At 39.9% G+C, this 19,103-nt stretch overlaps 1 protein-coding gene across 1 annotated transcript in view; it reads left to right on the top strand.

Moving 5' to 3' along the window:
- Positions 1-15,507: 15,507 nt before the first annotated feature.
- The window catches only part of PCSK1 (proprotein convertase subtilisin/kexin type 1), a 42,300-nt gene continuing 38,704 nt past the window's right edge, over positions 15,508-19,103 (top strand). The window contains exon 1 of the mRNA XM_037032278.1: positions 15,508-15,927. Coding sequence (XP_036888173.1) covers positions 15,748-15,927 — 180 coding nt within the window. The 5' untranslated portion in view covers positions 15,508-15,747. The remainder of the gene's footprint in view (positions 15,928-19,103) is intronic.

Genomic DNA, 19,103 nt, shown 5'->3' with positions numbered 1-19,103 from the left:
ATTTTGTGGAAATACGTGAAAAGAGATTTTAAATTACTAAACCAGCATATTTTGCAGAAAGATAGAATCAGAAGAGAATTCTATTTTTAAAAGTTCTTTAAACTTCAAAATAGGAAACAAAAAATTTCTTCCCAGTACCAGAACACTTAGGCAGACAGCAAGTACTAGAACTACATTAGTGAGTGATCTTTTTAAATTAAGCGAGTTTTATGCCTACCGCTAGCAAACTAAAAAATTGGTTATATGACACTTACTGGTAAATCATGATCTCAATGCACATATTTTCCATGGGAACTGAAAAGGCCTAAGCCAGAAATGTAGATCAGTGCAGAGAACGTTCTCTTTATGTAAATCTTTCCAGCTAGTCTCTACAAGCTCCAGAAAGGGTGAGGTGGGCTGAATTAACTGGTAACTCCTGCAGCTGCTTCTACGTCTACTCTAATTCAGCCAGGAGAAATTACTGACCAGCAGGCTTAATTGCTTCTTACTTTCATTTTTTATATCAGTAAGATTCATTTGGAATGTTCTTGAGGTTCTACATGTTATTAAGTGTTGAGAGTATTTTGACTAGATCAAGTATACCCTAGCGAAGTGAAATTGAGGATTGAGACAATTAAAAAGAAATCTTAGACCTTACATCTCACTTTCCTTAACATATGCATGAATTGACACTAAAAGGTTAAAATGTTCCATTTCGTCTTACATTAAGTCTTACTCTATACCTCTGCCTTGCAGAGGGATGCAGAAAGTGCAATTGCCCAGTGAGTTTGACTCAGGTAGATCAATAGTAATTTCATCCCTAGGTGCCCAGGAGAACCACCCAATTGTGCTCTGTGCCATACCAATTCAATCACGGTCTCGGGGTGTCTGGCCATGGCATCAGTACTGTGTAAAAGCTACTCAAATGATTCTATGTGCAATAAGAATGGATAACCACTGATAATCAAATCTATGATTTGGACAAAATAATACTTTGAATTGACTGTTTATATTTTTTTAAAGCTAGTAATTGCAAAATGCCTACTTGATACAGGGTGCAGCCAAGGGGGGGCCCAGAGAAGATTTGGAATGGTGTCCAGAACGCAAAGTGTACAGGAATATTGGAGGAAATATTAAGATGTCCTCACTCCCTCACTCCAGGTGTCAGTTGGGGGAAGGGATGACTGGAGCAGGGCCATTGAGAGCTGTTTTGCATAGCAACAGTTTTGCAGCTAACCTCTGGAGTGGTCATTTAACATATCTATAACCTTTAACTGGTTTCATAGATATGTTAAATAGCTGTGGCCAAGTTTTGGGCCAGGGAGAAGTGAGTGGCTACCCAGGCTAGAATTGGGAGCTGCTTCTCGGAGAGAGTGCCTGCGACAGAGCCATGTGGCTTTAGCAGAGTGAGGACCCCCTCTTGGCCAGATGAGGGGGAGAGCCATGCTATTTAGAAAGATGTAGACCCCTGTAGCCATTAGGAGGGAGAGCCATGCAGTTTCAGCAGAGTGCAGACCCCCTCTTGGCCAGGTGAAAGGGAAGACCACGCAGCTTTGCCAGAATGGAGATCCCTGCGGCCAGGTGAAGAAGAAAGACGCGCACTTTTGGTGGAGTGTGGCTTTGGTAGAAGAGGCCCACGCAACTTTGGCGTGCTCCCTTTGGCTGAGTAGCCTGGAAACTAGGAGAGACTTTGACTAGAACTTGGTACAAAGAACTCTTGCCAGTGGAAGGTGCCGCATGACTTTGGATTACTTGGAGATCCTGCCTGGACAGGCAGACGACGCAGCTCACGTGCCAGCGGCCTGAAAACGGACGTGTGCTCTTTTCCTGATTTACGGTACCCGGAGTTGGGACAGTGGGAGAAGGGAGCGCTGTGTGTGTGTGTGTAGGTGTATACCCTTAAAGACTTTAATATTTTAAGGAAGGCATTAGGCCTGAATAGCATTAAATAAACATTTTGTTTCCTTTTCACAAATCTCTGGCATTGAGAGATGTGTTTTCAATTAGCGGCGGACAGAAGAGCCCTATAGATATTAGTGTATCGTCCTTGGGAGGGGCCCATGTTTTCTGCAGCAGTTTTTGGCATCCCTCGGTGGGTCAAGTATTGCCCCCCCCCTCGGACCCTTTGTTCGGTAACATACTTTCTTTGAAGCTACATAGACATAGTACCCATAGTACCCAAATTGATGACTGTACCATGTTAAAGTGGTTTCCCATTCAGCACTTGGCTCTCTTGTCTAGTTTCCCAGCACCTAGGTATAATAACTTGGGGGTTGGAATGGGGACTGGGGGCTGATAACATCTTTCTTAGAGTACCTGGCTGACTTGAAGCAAAACGGATACAATTTCTCTTGGATTGTATGTATCTGTCCTATATATAGTTATATATATTACTTTAAAACTTACAGTAAGGGCATTAAATTTGGCTCCAACATTAACAAGCTCTGGAAACAGCCCTGGCCAGTGTGGCTCAGTGGGTTGGGCATCATCCTGAAAAGTGAAAGGTTGTCGGTTTGATTTCCCATCAGGTCATGTGCCTGGGTTGTGGGGTCCGTCCCTGTCTGGGGCACTTATGAGAAGCAGTCAATTGCTGTTTCTCTCTCATATCAATATTTCTCTCCCTATCTTTCTCCCTCCCTTCCCCTCTCTCTAGAAATTAAAAAATCTTTTTTTAAAAAAATAAGCCCTGGAAACAAATATGAGCTACTGAACTTTTGTGAGAGGGCCAGACCTCTACAGCAATGTGGGAGTAGATTTTCACTTCAGCCAATGATTGTGCTCCTAATTGGCTTCAGGAAAGTTATATATACATTTTTTTCTTTCACTAATTACTCTGTATTTTTCCTCTAGGCTCAGTGGCATTTCCTTAAAGAGATAATAATAGAGCTTGCCTAATAGTGGAAAATAACCTCAGGCAGTCTATTTGAAATGCTAGGATGAAGAAGAAGGAGATGTGGAAGTAGCTGGGGGAGAAGAAGAAGAAAGAAGTGAGAAGATGGAGGAAAGGATGCTGATGACAAATGACAACAACAAAGGAGGAAGAAGGGAGAGGAGAAGGGTGAGGAGGAGGAGAGACAGTAGCAGAGTAGGGTAGGAGCCAACACTACTTCAGAGCCTGTTGCAGTTTTCTATGATGTCCAAGGGCATTTGTTAAAGTTCAAAGATTCCTATGCTCCATACTACCCTAGAATCACAATGGGAAGAGTAATGCTTAGAAATTTGAGTTGTAAACAAGTACCCCAGGTGAGTTTTATGCATAATAAACCATTTGAAAATTATTGGCCTATAATATGCTGGGTGCTAAAGCCCGAGGTGCTATCCAATTTCTCATTTAGTTTTCAAGCTTTCAGTCTTACCAAAGCAGCAAAGGGTGATAATATTTTAAGATATTATAACCTAGGGACATAGCACTTCTGGGATTAATTTCAAACCATGGGCAGTTCCTCTGATGCGAAGCCAAGAAAGTGACAAGAGGAGACAGACTAATAATCATGACTGCTAACCTTTTCTGAGCACTTACCATGTGCCAAGTCCTGTTCTCACCGATTTACATGGTTTAGTCACCTTCAGGTCTCATAAATAGTAGTTCATATTATTGCCCCTGCTTCACAGGTGAAAAAGCTTCAACTTCAGCTTAAGTAAATTGTGCTAATGAACAACAACTACTCAAACTATTAAATATCAAACTGCTCCATGCAAATGGAGACAGAAGCCCTGCTGGCCTGGGGTTTCAGTTTTAGTTCTGTCACATTCATTATGCAGACTTGCATGGCCTCGCCTGCCTGGGATTTAGGGTAGTTGTCTGTGAAATGGGATTTGGAATAATGGTGTAATTAGAAGCCAGTAGATGTGAAATCCTTGTGAAAAGTATAAAGTACCACATAAATATCAGTTATCCTCATACTCCTGCCATCATCATGGTGCCCAGGCCCTGGATGTAATAAACATTCCCACATAAACTTAGAAATGCAAATGAGGTCACTGTGTTGCTATTCAGTCTCACAGGTAGAATCTACAGGCTGCTTCTGCCAAGGACACGGTGGAGGAGGACATAAAAGTTTTTAAAGTGCCCCCCTGTGACTATCTTCTCTGTGTGCCTCCAAATCTGGCCACCACTCCTGACGTTGGCTGTGGGACACAGTGATTCATGCTTTCACACAATACTCTTCCAACATACTTCCTGATAATAATATTGAGTCAACATAGCACTTTATTTTTTAAGGTGCCATTTTTAGAGAGTGTGTTTAGAGGGAACAACCCTCTAGGTCTTCCTAGTATCTCAGGCACCATTTATCTTCTACCATGAAATCAAATCCAACTGCTCAAATTGGTGAAGTCAGCGGTGTGAGCCATGGGTAAATTTCTTCATTATTCTGCATTTCAGTGAACTGGATATAATCAAATCTGTTCTGCTTCTCTCAGGAGCCTTATGGGAAAAACCAACCGAGAATATGCAAGTCTGATAAAAAGAAAGAAAGAAAGAAAGAAAAGAGGAAGGGGAGCACACTGGAAACTAGTGAGTGGGCAAAAGGGGAGAGAGAGATGACAATCGGGTGTCAGAGCTAAGCCGGTTCAAGCTCCGAGATCACCCCCATCCGGTGTGCCTCACAACCTGCTCCCTGCTGGTACAACACTTTGGTGACACACTGCGGTGTACCCGGGGTGCTACTTTCTCAATACAGATAGTGACCATTTATTTGTATTAGACAATGTTGTAGGTGTATTTCACATATAATAACTGCATCAGGCAAGTTATTATTTCAGCCTCATTTTACAAATGAGGAAACTAAAGCAAAGAAGGGTTGAGATCATGTCCAGACCTACCAGCTAAGGGGTAGCGGAAGTGGGATTTAAACCCTGGCCGTTTGGCTCTATAGTCTGCTCTTATCTCTGTGCTCCCTGCTTTCAAAATGGTGTCCAGACTTTCATAGGGCATCTCACGAGTATAAGTACCAGAAACCAATTCAGGATTTTTAAAGTAATGTGTTGTGGATCCATTCTGCCTTTACAGATTCATTTTCTCTTTCCAGTTGATGGTCGTCAAAGAAGCCCAGGAAGAATGGCAGCGAGATAGGGAACTGATAACAGAGCTGTCCGTGCTGGGAGGAGCCTCAGCTTAAGGCCCCCTGCCCCTCCCAGCATCGGCTGTGGGACTGGTCACCCTGAGGCTTTCTTTCTAGCAGGACCGCTGAGGGATAAACAACAACAGCAGACTGATCTAACTTACCTCTGCTTCTCATCTCTCTCTAGTGAATGCTGGTATTAATCTGCTTATTGTTTAAATAAATGTAATCCTTGAAGAATTGTACTGAAGCTGTAGTAAGCAGATGAGAGAAAGCAGACTTCAAATAATTGTCTCTAATTGTGGTTAAAAGAGTGGGTCAGCCTTGATCCCAGATGTGACCAGCAAGAAATAGAATCAGTAAGACTGAAAGCGATCTCATTACATGTGGCATGAGAAGTAGCAAGGGTCAAGAACACAAATGTCCATGCAAGTAAAATTTTCATTTTCTCCCCAAAATATAAATCTAGATATTATTAGTATACTGTGTTCTCATCATGACTTCAACAACTGTTTTTGAATTAAAATATCCTTTCTCAAATAGTAACTTTATAATGAAGAATATCCTGGCCAATGCCACCTTACCCAAGTGATCAAGGATAGGATCACTAATAATTAGACATGTTGATATCCATACCTCCTGGGTCAAGGCAGTGAAAACGACACACCATCACTTCTTGCTAAAACATGCTTACCTCCAATCTAATCATTAGAAACCTTGAAGACTCTCTGTAGTGTAGTTACTATTATTGTATCAATATTAAAGTCCTTGTTTAGCTAATTGTGATATATATATATATGTATATATATATATATACATATATATATATATACATATATATATATATATAATTGTAAACCTTTGGGAAAGCTGAGTGAAGGGAGTACAAAAGCTCTGTGTACTGTTTTTGCAACTTTTTATACTCTAATTATATTTGAAATAAAAAGCTAGAAAAGGAAATTATCTTTTGTTATTGCCCTGCTGCCTGTCTACTTTAAACAATTTTAAAGGATTTAAATCAATTACACGCTTTCTATTATTTTGTCTGAATTAACTAAGTCAATATTGCTATTTGCATTTAAATGTTGAATGATGCTTAAATGCATAAACTACAGGAAAAATAATATTTAGAATAGGAAAATATAGATTGGCAATGGCTGTTCTTTACTTGCTTTCTGTTTGCTAATGAGCATGGTGATTGTTGTTTGTATTTCTAAACACTTTGCTTCCTTTATTATGGGACCTCCTCCCCACATTTCCTTGGGGAATTGCTCTTTCCTTGCTGAAAACATCGAAATAATGATGGCTGCAAGTCGTAGGAAGCTAATACCCTTCCCCCATTTTCAAAAACCAGGTTGAACACGTGGCCTACATCCGGCCAATAATGATACCAAATCTTTCTGGCTACAGTGATTGGTCCAGGATGAACATATTGGCCAAGTCTTGCACCTAGAATTTTTCTCTGGGATATTCACATTGAGCATGGAAAGGAAGTCCTTTTTCCCCTTTTCGTTATAAACTGGAGAGGAGTGATCCCAGAAGTCCCAATAGTTACGTACTTCTCCCGTGGAAGAGCCTGGAAAATGAGAACTGCAAAGATGTAGAAGCTGAAAGGTGAGGAGAGAGGATGAGAACACTTGCTAATGCTATTTAGTCTCTAAGTCTCAGGTCCAATCTCTTTGGCCAGATCTATATTTTTGTATGCTTTAATTACACAAGACAATAAAGTTCCCATTTCTTAATTCAGCCAGTTTTAGTTAGAATACAGCTCTTTATCTTTTAAAACCAAATACTTTTGATTCACATATTGCTCCTTCTTGGGGCTGATTCAAAAGGAGGGGGCAGGTAATATGGGTAAATTTTAATTTAAGGATAAACTTGTGCTAAAAGAGAGATATTTGAGTCAGTGTCAAACATCCCTGAAGAATATTAGAAAGCGGAACAAGGATCAGCCCTGAAAGGCTAGAGATGGTCACAAATTCTCAGTTGCAAGAATGAAAAGAAGGTTAAGTTCTGTGAACTAGATTCGTGGACTACAGTTTCAGAATGTCGTGTAAGATTTTTTGGTTTGTATTACTGACAAAACAAGTATCGATTCCTGACACCCAGCATGGCACAGAGTAAGCCATGTTATTGCCAGCGAGAGTCAGTCCTGTGGCCACTGTATGTCTGGACTTCAGCACGTTGTGTGACTGGGTCTTTCTGCTGTCTTTGAACAGTCACTGGTGAATTAGTAATTGTTTTTAAAGCATAATGATTACTAAATCAATTAACTTGTGGGGAGGTTTCTGTCTTCTATCTTCATAGACCTTTTAAATAATAGCCTGAATAAAGTCACCAGTGGAAAGCTGACTGCATTTGAGTATAGCATAAAGCTAGGAGAAAATTGTTGGATGATGAAATCAAGATTCCAGAAATCCTGAGAGGCTGAAATTCAGCAGGGAAAATAATTAGTCTTACACTGAGCCTCCTGTCTCCATACACGCAGATAACCAAAACATAACAGTGTTAAGGCAGGGTGGAAAATGTGACTTAATAGCAACACATGTGAGTACAAATAAAGATTCTAGTAAACTATTAGTTAAATGAGAAAAAATAAAGCTAACTTAATTTTAGCCTATTAAGGCAGGGTAGTTTCCAAAATCAGGTGAAATTCTTGCTCTAATCAGCACAGGTTTAGCCAACAATACCACATTTAATTCTGAGTGCCATATTTTAAGTGTATGTTTTTTAAAAAATCCTGTCTAGTCAAGGGTAACCAGGATGCAGTTATTTTAAAAAAAAGATGTTTCACCTAGAGTAGGAAAGTTAGGCAAGACATAATATGTCTTCAAAGTCTAAAGATGTGTCCTACAGAAAAGGGATTGAGGTTTGCCAGTGTGGTGCTATGGGGCAAAATTAACACGCCTGATGAAAGGCAGGCAAGGAGGGAATATTTATATCATTATGAGGAAGGACTTTGTAATTATTTGAGCTAATCAAAACCAAAGAATGGGCCATTTGGAGAGACCCTGAATTACCTAAACCAGTGGTAGGAATATTCCCAAGCAGTTTCCTGTATCTAGGAGGATGTTAAGTAGATCAAAGCTTCTCAAAATTTAATTGTATATGAATCACCAGCAACTCATTAAAAATGCAGATTCTGATGGAGTAGGTCTGGAGTAAGGGCTGACAGGCTGGCTGAATTTCTAACAAACTCCAAAGTTATAACTAGCATGCTGGTGTGTAGATCCCACTTCAAGAAGCAAGGACTAGATAGCTCTTAAAGTCACTTTTCAATACTGCATGTGTCTAATCCTCATGAAACAATACACTTCAGAAGCAGAGAAAACAGTTATATATTGGGCTTTCCAAATGAAAGTGGCAGTGTTTGTAGTACAGGTTGGAAATAACCTGTACTACACAGCTGGAAGTATCACACTCCCTGACTTCCAACTATACTACAAATCTATAGCAATCAAAAAAGTATGGTATTGGCAGAAAACCAGACACACAGACCAATGGAAAAGAATTGAGAGCCCTGTATAAAGCCATACATATACTGGCAACTAATTTTCAACAAAGGGACCAAAAACATACAGTGGAGAAAGGAAAATCTCTCTAGTACATAGTGTTGGGAAAACAGGAAAGCCACACACAAAAGAACAAAACTAGACTGCTATCTGACACCACACAAAAAAGTTAACTCAAAATGGATGGAAAACTTGAATATAAGACTTGAAACATTAAGAGTCATAAAAGTATAGACAATAAACTTATGGACCTTGGTCTCAAAGGTAACTTTGTGAACTTGGCCCCAAGGGCAAGACCAGTAAAACCAAAAATAAGTGAATGGAACTACATCAAACTAAAAATATTTCAGCACAGCCAAAGAAACTATCAACAAAACAGAAAGGCCACCAACCAAATAGAGGAAGATATTTGTAAACCAGGTTTGTGACAAGGGGCTAATAGCCAAAATATATAAAGAACTCGTAAAACTCAATAAGAATAAAAAACAAGCTGATTAAAAAATAGGTGAAAATCAAATAGACACTTTTTCAAGGAAGACATATAAATGACCAACAGGTGAATTAAAAAATGCTCAACATTATTACCTGTAAGAGAAATGTAAACCAAAACTATAATGAGATACTATCTCATACATATTAGAATGGCCATTATCAATAATACAAGAAATAACTAGTATTGGAGAGGATATGGAGAAAAAGGAACTTTCGTACACTGCTCATAGGAATGTAAACATATACATCCACTGTGGAAAACAGGACGGAGGTCCCTCAATGAGTTAAGAATAGAGATACCATATGGCTCAGTAATCCCTCTTCTGGATAGCTACCTGAAAAATGTGAAGACACTACTCATAAATATATATGTACTCTTATGTTTGCTACAGCATTATTTATAATAGCAAAAACATGGAAGCAACCTAAGCATCCTTGGACAGATGATTGGATAAAGAAGGTATGGTACAAGGGGATACTACTTAGCCTTTTAAAAAGATGACATGTTATATTTGTACAACATGGATGGGTTTTGTGAGTATTATGTTAAGTGAAATAAGTCAGATGGAAAATGACAAGAACTACATGATTTCACTCACATGTGAGATGCAAAACAAAAAGCATCAAACTAAAAAGTTTTTGCACAGCGTAGGAAAATATCAACAAAATAAAAAGACAACCCACAGAATGGGAGAACATATTCTCTGACATCTGATAAGGAGTTAATATCCAAAATGTACAAAGAACTTATAAAACTCAATACCAAAAAACCCCCAACAACCCAATTTAAACATGAGAAAAGGAGTTGAATAGATACTTCTCCAAAGAAGACACACAGATGGCCAATAAATATATGAAAAAATGCTCAGTGTCATTAATCATTACAGAAATGCAAATTAAAACCACAATGAGATACAATCTCACACCTGTCAGCATGGCTATCATCAACAAATCAACAAACAAGTGCTGGTGAGGATGTGGAGAAAGGGGAACACTTTTGCACTCTTGGTGGGAATGCAGACTGGTGCAGCCACTGTGGAAAAGCAGTGTGGACATACATCAAAAAATTAAAAATGGATCTGCCTTTTGACCCAGCAATCTCACTTCTGGAGATTTATCTGAAAGAATCTAAAACACGAATTCAAAAGAATACAAGCATCCTTATGTTCATTGCAGCATTATTTACAACCACCAAGATATGGATGCAGCCTGTGTCCAACAGTAAATGAGTGGATAAAACAACTATGGAAAATCTACACAGTGGAATACTACTTGGCCATAAACATATGGATTGACCTGGAGAACATTATGTTAAGTGAAATAAGCCAGCCAGAGACAGACAAATACCATGTGATTTCATTCATATGTGGAATCTAATGAACAAACTGAACTAAACAAGCAAAATAGAGACAAACTCATAGAGAGAGAACAGCATGATGGCTAAGGGTAGGAAGAAGTGAGGGAGTAGAGAGACTGAGCAAAAAGGACTCATGAACATGGACAACAGTGTGGTGATTATGGAATGGAGGGAGACATAAGGGGACTAAATGGTAATGGTAAAAAAATACAATAAAAAATAAAATGAAATGACAAAAGCAACAAACCAAACAAACAAAAATAACCTGTTCTAAAGAAAGACAAAGTGTTAATAAATATTATATATGACTACATTTAATTACCAGCTTTCATTAGAAATGACTGATCATTTTAATAATTATAATTAATAGCACCAATTTCTTCAAATCTAATATTCAATTTTATATTAAATTCAAGACTTCAAGTGTTTGTCTAGTTCATTCACAAAATCCTTTAAAATTAGTTATCCATCTCAAAACTTTTCAGTGTATGGACTTAGCTTTATTAATCTCTTACTTACATTTCTATAGAACAGAGCTTTCCCAACCGGTGGGATCATAGATGTCCCTTAAGATATTTTGTGATCTCATTCTTTGTGAAGGCCAGGCAAATTGCTTGATCCTGGGCTCCTGGGAAGAAGACCCAACCAGATTACCAATTAGTCAATCATAATTAGCAACAGAGCTCTAACCAGTCTGACTGACTTGGTTGGGCATTGACCTGCAAAGTGAAAGGTCATCAGTTTGATTCTCAGTCAGGGCACATGCCTGGGTTGTGGGTTTGGTACCTGTTCATGGTACATTCAAGAGGAAGCTGAAAGATGTTTCTCTCACATTGATGTTTCTCTTCCTTTCTTTCTCTCTCTCCTTTCACTCTCTAAAAATAATTAAGTAAATAATCTTAAAAAAATAATAATGACATTTAACTTTCATGGCAGCTGGCTCAATCAAGTTGAATGAGTGTCTATCACCTTGATATCTACTTCATCAACTTGCTGCAAGCATGTCCTTTCTATCATGGGAAAAGGATCTGTGAATCTGCTGGAGGAGTTCATGTTCTAAGTGCTTAATTAGCATAGCATGCCTATCAAAATTTGGCCACAGGAGGATAGGCAATGAGAAGGTCAGCCATGTATATTTAAGTGTGGCCCTACTATTGTCTTTCTATACATTAAACAAATGCATATCCATTTGTAGCAAAGCAGGTGCGTAGCAACATCTCTAAAAGGCATGTATATATTTTCAAGAATTTTAATATAAGTTGTAATACTTGACATATAAAATTTAGGTGAATTTTAAACCTATAGCATCCTTTTATGAGATTCCAATGGTAAATTTAGTAAGATAATAAAAGGGAGAGTTGCTATATTGAAAATCAAGTGTTTTAATGGCTGTAAAATTGTTTTAAAATATTTATTCACTATTTCTGCACATAAGATTTTTCACTGACAGCAACTATCAAGAATTTGAAAAGCTTATAATTAAAATGGTTTGATTAGAAGTGGTATATACACTCTGGCTGGCAGGTTCAGTAGATTGAGAACTGGCCTGTGAATCAAAGGGTCACTGGTGTGATTCCCCATCTACAGCACATGCCTGGGTTGTGGGCCAGGTCCCCACTGGGGGATGCATGAGAAGCAAGCACACATTTGTGTTTCTCTCCCTCTCTTTCTCTCTCTTTTTCCCTCTCTAAAAAATAAATAAATATTTTTAGAATAAATAAAAATAAAATTAAAAAAAGAAATGGTATATAGGCTTTCAAACATAAATCTTGAGGCAAAAACTTATATGGGTAGAAGTATATTCATATTTCTCAATTTAAAGTATTCTATATTCAATTTTAATATACTTCCCCAAATATTGTATTTTATTTTCTTACCAAAATTGCTTTATATAAAGAAGATATAGTGAATTTCTTTACCAAGCCCCATATAAGTGTCTTCCAATTTCCTTCAGTTTACCCCCACATGCCATACAAATATTGTTATTTTCTATGTTGGGAAACACTGCTATAGGTATATTTGCATCTAGACTATGTTCTGTTATTGAACATCTTCTAGTTTAATTACAAACTAATTAATCACAGATTTGTCTTAATCCAGAGTTGCTGTTACCCAAAGAAACAGGTAAGTCTGCACAATTGGAAAATGTTAAACCTATGCTATTCCCTCACTCCTCCTGTGCCTCTTGAAAATCTTTGAATATTATTCTGAAAGGCTGGCGAAGTTCTTCGTTTTTAAAAAAATGGATTTTATTTATATATTTTTAGATGGGAAGAGAGAGAGAAAAAAAGAGGAAGGGAAACATCAGTGTGTGGTTGCCTCTCACATGCCCCCTGGTGGGGACCTGGCCCACAACCCAGGCATGTGCCCTGACTAGGAATCGAACTGGCAAGCCTTTGGTTTGCAGCCTTGCACTCAATCCACTGAGCCATACCAGCCAGGGCAAAAGTTCTTTTTCTTGACTTCAGTGGTTACACAGTGTTTACTTTTTGTGATAAATTATTGAGCACATTATTTTGTGCACTTGTATTTTATTTCACAGTAACAAAAGGTTTAAAATTGTTTTTAAGACTAAAGAAGTATGGTGATCTATAGATCTCTGAACATATTCTTACTTCCTGCTTATACTGGCCTTGCTCCTGTTACCCTCCAAGACAGTATACTCACTGGGTAATTCATACTAGAAATACAATCTTCTTTAGTTTCTGAATTATCCTGTTTTATATAAAAATTAATCAAATGAATGTAATGCTATTAAAACTAACTTAAGAGTGACAAATGGGTCTTCTAATTCGTGATATATATATATATATATATATATATATATATATATATTTAAAACACTGATGGGCTTGGAAGTTATTACTCTGATGCACACAGCAGAATAGAGCTAGCTATCCCTTTACATGGCAATGTTAATATGAATCCTACATCTCTCTCTCTTTATATATATATATATAGTCCTAGCAAACATTCTTTTCATCTACATCCCAGAAATTGTGGCAAATACAGTTCATAACATAAAACTCAGTCAATTTCAGAATAAGTTACTGATATATATTGTTTGGATGGAGACACAATTTTCCTACAATAGTTTAACCTATTAAGTACATAAACCAAATGTTTATTCCAGGCTTACATAGTGTTCCATTTAAGATAAATGGTCCATTAATGAGACACCAGCCTTATTGCCAACACTGTGCCAAACTGATTTTCTTGAACAGTAATAGGAAAGGGGCAAACCTATTCCAGCTCTAACCATACCTACCACTATTAAACATTAGCCAAAGTTTCTCTTGCTTTTCTCTTGCACATAGCATCTATCTACTGCGAGAATGAACCACCCTAGAGAGCTTGAGGCCACTTTTGAGACTGAGGCACGAAGGGAAAAGAGGGCAGTTCACTCAGCCCTCAACACTCACACATGTAAATTTTTAGAACAGACAGAAGAGCTATCAATCTGAGCCCATTCCACATCTTATGTGAGAGTTACTCACATTATTGTGATACGATTAACTGCATCACGTGGCTTATTAACATTGGCATTTGTTTTTATTGAGAAGTATTATGTTTAAAGAAATGATCATCTCCCACATTTCTGCAAACATGGAGGCAAATGAATAATGAGCACTACTCAGCATCATTCTCCACTTAATGTAGTTTCATTTGCTTCCTGCAAAGGATATCTTTTGCTTCCTTTCTCTACAAGTTAATGTGCCTTCTTCCTAATCTTATCCCTTTTCTTCTCTCTTTCTAAAATAGGCTGCGCCCCCCCGCGGTTGGAAGTTTTTTTTTTTTTTTTAAGGAAAAAAAATAAAACGTTTGCACATGCGAATTGATCCTCTGCAATTTTACTTTTGGGCTGAGTCCAACACGTTCCCCTGAGTTCCCTGTAAGTAGTCACGACCATGAATCTAAACCACACTTCTCTCTGCGTTCAATTTCCTGTTTTCTATTTAAAAGAAGAAAAAGGTCACAGGACAAAAGAAACACAGCTTGGTTCTGGCCAGTTGCAGAACGGAGGCAGTCCTTGGGGCTCCGAAGGAAGGGCCCCGCCTAACCAAGTGCGTTTGGCGCTGTCCACTCCTCGGTGCTGAATACTACATACCGGGGATTTTCCCGCCAGGCTCAACCGCTCAGGATCAGAATAGGCTCCAACAATGCAGACTAAACTCATTTCCCTAGCGTGCGGGGCTCACTTATACATTTGCTTATTCTCTTTCCACGGAAGACATCCTTCCACAAAAACACATTGTGCATTTTATGGAAAAGTAATGGCACAGCTTCAGTTCAACACCAAAGTAAATGCTCTAATGTAGGAAAAATGGAACGTTCAGAGTTAATGAAACCTGCTCTTTCTCTCCTTGAGTCAACACAACAGCATTTGGATCCCTTGACCCCCCGCCCCCGGTTGATAAGAAAATAATTTTCTTTAAAAAAAAATCGTGTGCCTAATCATTTGGGTGATACTGGGCTCTGCAATGTCTGGAATAGAATTTTGGATATTGTTTGCCTGAGATTGAGATGGAGGAAAGAAAGAAGAAAGTAAACTTGTTAATTAAGGTGGTTTGAATGGGTTAAAATACATTTTTAAAGACGTTGCTCTAACATTGACTTCCAGAAGTGCTCATTTTCTTAGGCAATTTAGATCAGAATCTGGGGGGTCGAAGCTTCCCTCCTGCCGCCTTCCAGCCTCAATCAGATTTGAAAGATTTACCAGACCTGCTCTTTAATAGCGGGTGCTGGTTGGCATCCCCAGGGCCATTATAAGAATCCCTCTCCTCCCTTTCCCCCACACAGTAGATAATCAAGTAAATATAAGAAAACGGACAAAAGGGAAGGAAAGTGAGCTGCACTTCTAGCCTCTGGTTCTTGGTAGTTACATTCAAGTGGGGGCACTTCTCTTTGAGACGTGAAGGTGTTTCTCACGGCTACAGAATTTACGACAGGGACATAGTTAACTGATCCCAGCAAACGGTTCCTTCCTTTTCATAATCCCTCGCTACTTATTTTAGCCGCTTCTCCACCCCGCCAGGAATACCATCCAGATTTTAGTCCAGGTAGATCTGACGTCAAGAGATGGCTTTCGTAGATTTGACGTGTAAACACTCATTTCCATTCCAGCTGGGAAGGGCTGGGGCTCCACTCAGCCGGGAGACGAAAGAACTGCACTTAGCGCTCGCCACCGCCCAGCCTCTCCTCGAGTCTCTCCTATCTCCTTGCAGAGCAACCGGGGCGAGAAGTGCCAGAGCCCGAGGGTGGAAGGAGTGAATCTTTCTGGCTTTTCTCCTATCTTGCTTCTTTTTCCCTCTCCTTCCCACTTCTGTGCAAGCGAGTGTGAGCCATGGAGAAAAGAGCCTGGACTCTGCAGTGTACTGCTTTCGTTCTCTTTTGCACTTGGTGTGCACTGAACAGTGTAAAAGCGAAGAGGCAGTTTGTGAACGAATGGGCGGCGGAGATCCCTGGGGGACCAGAAGCAGCCTCGGCCATAGCCGAGGAGCTGGGCTATGACCTTTTGGGTCAGGTAAGAGTTTGCACTTTCAAGAAACTTTCTGGGGCCCCAGGGGACTGGCGGGACCGGAGCACGATCTCCCAAGTGTAAGCCCCAGGTTGCGCTCCCCTGAGCCCCGTGGTAAAGAGCAGTAGCTTCTTCGGCTCTCGCGCCAGCAGGCTTGGAGAGAGAAGGTTTGCATTATTTATTGTTTGGGCTGGGCGCAGGCAGGCTGAACGGAGCCGTTGCAGCTGGGTTGAGCTTATTCTTGCTGTTGTGCGCTCTGGAATTGAAATCAGTTCCTGCACGGTTTGAAGAAAAATCCCTCCACGCTTATTCACAGAACTTGAGAGACACGCAGGCTGCTACCAACCAGGCGCCCCCAGAGCGGCAGTGTGCGATCTGTCCCCTGAGACTCAGCTTAGTCTGCGTCAGGAGCTGATTCCTTCTTTTCAATATGGCAGCATCAGACCCACGTCCTGATGGAAGGGACTAAACGGGTTTGGAGGTGTTCACTGGAAGCCTTTGGGGGCGCGGCCAGGGCACTGGAAGAGCGCCAACCTCTGGTCCTAGTGACCCAGAGGCTGGGGGGGGGGGCGCGGGGTGGCCTGGGAGCCCGCGGGAGAAGAGGTGGGTAAAAGACGTAAACCAACTCTTCACGCCTCTATCTGGAGCCCCAGGTTTTCACCCAAAACTTGCAAAGTCCAAGCTTCACAACTTTGCTTGGTCAGCGCGCCCGCCCCAGAGGGTCAAACTGCAGAATTGACTGTGGGGAAAGGATTTATTTCTCTCTTGTTTCTCAGCCAAATGCATAATTGCTTCCCTGGGGTTTCAGCTTGTGAGGGAAACTATTGCCTCCAAGTGAGGGCTAGATTACTAGATAGCTGGGGGCAGGGCAGGGGTTTTAAGGCATTGACCAGGGGAGGGCTGCTTAGCTGGTGCAATTCCGTGGAAACCCAGGGGTTGTGGGTTCTAATGTAAAATTTTTCCTTTTCCTTGGCTTAGAATCAGCCTTCACCCCTTGCCTTGGAAGTTGAAGCGGGGGAGGAGGGAGTTGTAAAACATTTTGGCGCGGTTTTTTTCCTTCCTTTTTTTCTGGAGGTGGTGATAGAGACGCGGCTGAAGTCACAGATGAGTAATCGGTGTGGGTGTAAGCTGTGCCATAGATCGAATCCACTGGGGAATGCGCTATCCGTTTGCCAGTGGCTTCGTTCTCCAACTTTATGAGCAAAACTGCCTTTGAAATGCCCCACGGGAAAGTCAGTACACAGATTGATCTCTGTGTCCCAGAAGCAGATCAAGACTTTTGCTTTTGCTCGGACCTTATTCTGTGCCAGTCGCTGTGCAAAGGGCTGAGGACTAATGGGAGGAAGAGACGCTTTCAAAAAAATCAAGAATCTAGAAGAGACTGGTTTGGAAACAAATGGTTGTAACTGCATGTAATTTGTGTTAGTAATAGTTGTACACAGAGTCTCCATATTTTTTGATTGAAGGATTGAATATGGAAGGGAATTGGGGAGGGGTGAAAGAAGACAGTAGGAAGAAGGGAACTTTTGCACAGTGTTTAGGAAAAAGAGTACAAGGTTGATGGGAGAACATGATGAAATTGGAGAAGGCACTCCAGTCATAGAAAACAGCTTGTGGGAAACAGGGAGATACAAAGAAAGCTGGCCAGTAGTAATTTAGAAACTGAAAGGAATTGTGAGTATCTAATGAAGAGAGGGTATAGTGGGTGGAATTGTACTGGAGTGTGCTGTGAGCATCATGGAAATCTGTTGTGTCCTATGGGGGTGGGGAGGAACTAGGGACTTAATTCTTATCCTTTGAACAACACTTTGAAATAACTGTGTGGAAGGAGATTGTGGGAGAGATCAAAAGGTAAATTCCACTTCCTTTTCTCTCCTACTAGCCCCAAGCATATATCAAAGCTGGACCATTCATTATGGAAATTGCCTTTCAAAATATAAATCTACAAACTAAAAAACAATAAGCCAGTATTCTTGGTAGGATCTTCCAGGAAGGGATGACATAGTCACAGGCTTTATTCACACATCATTTGCATATGCTAAATTTTCTCTAGGCATTTCCATTTAAAATGGAATTACTAACAAACATTTTAAAAATAACAGTTCTTTGTAAAAAAAAAAAGCTAACAATGCTTTCCTGGTTCTGCTTATTTTTCCTTGTGTTCACACAAATAGCATCACTATCCTGAGCTCTTTAAGGCCTCAGGATAAAGGAAGGATTGAGGGGCATGAAAACCAGTTTGATCACAGGAACGGAGCTAAGCACTGGTGATCTTATTTATAACTAGTGGGTTTTTCCTCCCCAACTCAATCAAGACTTACAACAGATTTACTCCCTGAGGTTCAGGCTTCAAGCTGGGCCTAAGGATCTCTATTTAAAATTTTCTCTAGGTGATGAGAACCAACAATTTGAAAAATATAATTCTTCAGAAATAACCCATTGTCAATTAATTGTCTTTTAATTTAAAAAGAAGGCTTGTCTTTTAATTTAAAAAGAAATACAGAGCTTCAAATTAAGTATTATTTTGATAGAGACACTAGCTTAAAAAATAACAAATATAGTTCTAAATGGACCAAAGGTGTTGACAGTCATCCAGGAAAGGTTTGTTTTATTGTTGTTGTTATTGTTTTTATAATTGAATGAGGGAGAGAGAGAGAGGGAGAGAAACATTGATTTGTTGTTCTACTTATTTGTGCCCTGACTGGGCATGGAACCCATAACCTTGGCATATTACGATGATGTTCTAACCAACTAAGCTACCTGGCCAGGACCACCCAGAGAAGTTTACACCGGTCCTAAGTGTTGCATGCCGGTTTTCCCCCCAAAGCCTTAATTAGTGAAAAGTCTAATGGTCACTACTCGTAGCTTATAAGAATTATCACTATGGATTCAATGATTACACTTTATAACAATAACAAATTATTGTAGCTGAATGTGGCCCTGACCGTATAGTACCCAAAAGGTTTGCCTGCTTTCTGCATATTAGTGTTCTCTGGAAAAATGAATTTGATAAAATTGGCTTTTAAAAGAGAAATGTCTACCCATACAATATTGTCACATAGAAAAACAAGTGGAGTTCCTCTGAAATTTGTGAAACAGAAGCACTGCCAGCCCCCCAAAATAATGGGAGCCCAAGTGATAACTTCATGAGGCTCGTCCCCCTCAACATGCTAACGAGAGGA

The sequence above is a fragment of the Sturnira hondurensis genome, unplaced genomic scaffold (genome assembly GCF_014824575.4).
Source record: "Sturnira hondurensis isolate 20B ecotype Veracruz unplaced genomic scaffold, ASM1482457v3 Scaffold0021354, whole genome shotgun sequence".
Taxonomy (NCBI): domain Eukaryota; kingdom Metazoa; phylum Chordata; class Mammalia; order Chiroptera; family Phyllostomidae; genus Sturnira; species Sturnira hondurensis.
Note: the sequence above shows the minus strand (reverse complement) of the source record. Positions and strands in the feature narration are given on the sequence as shown.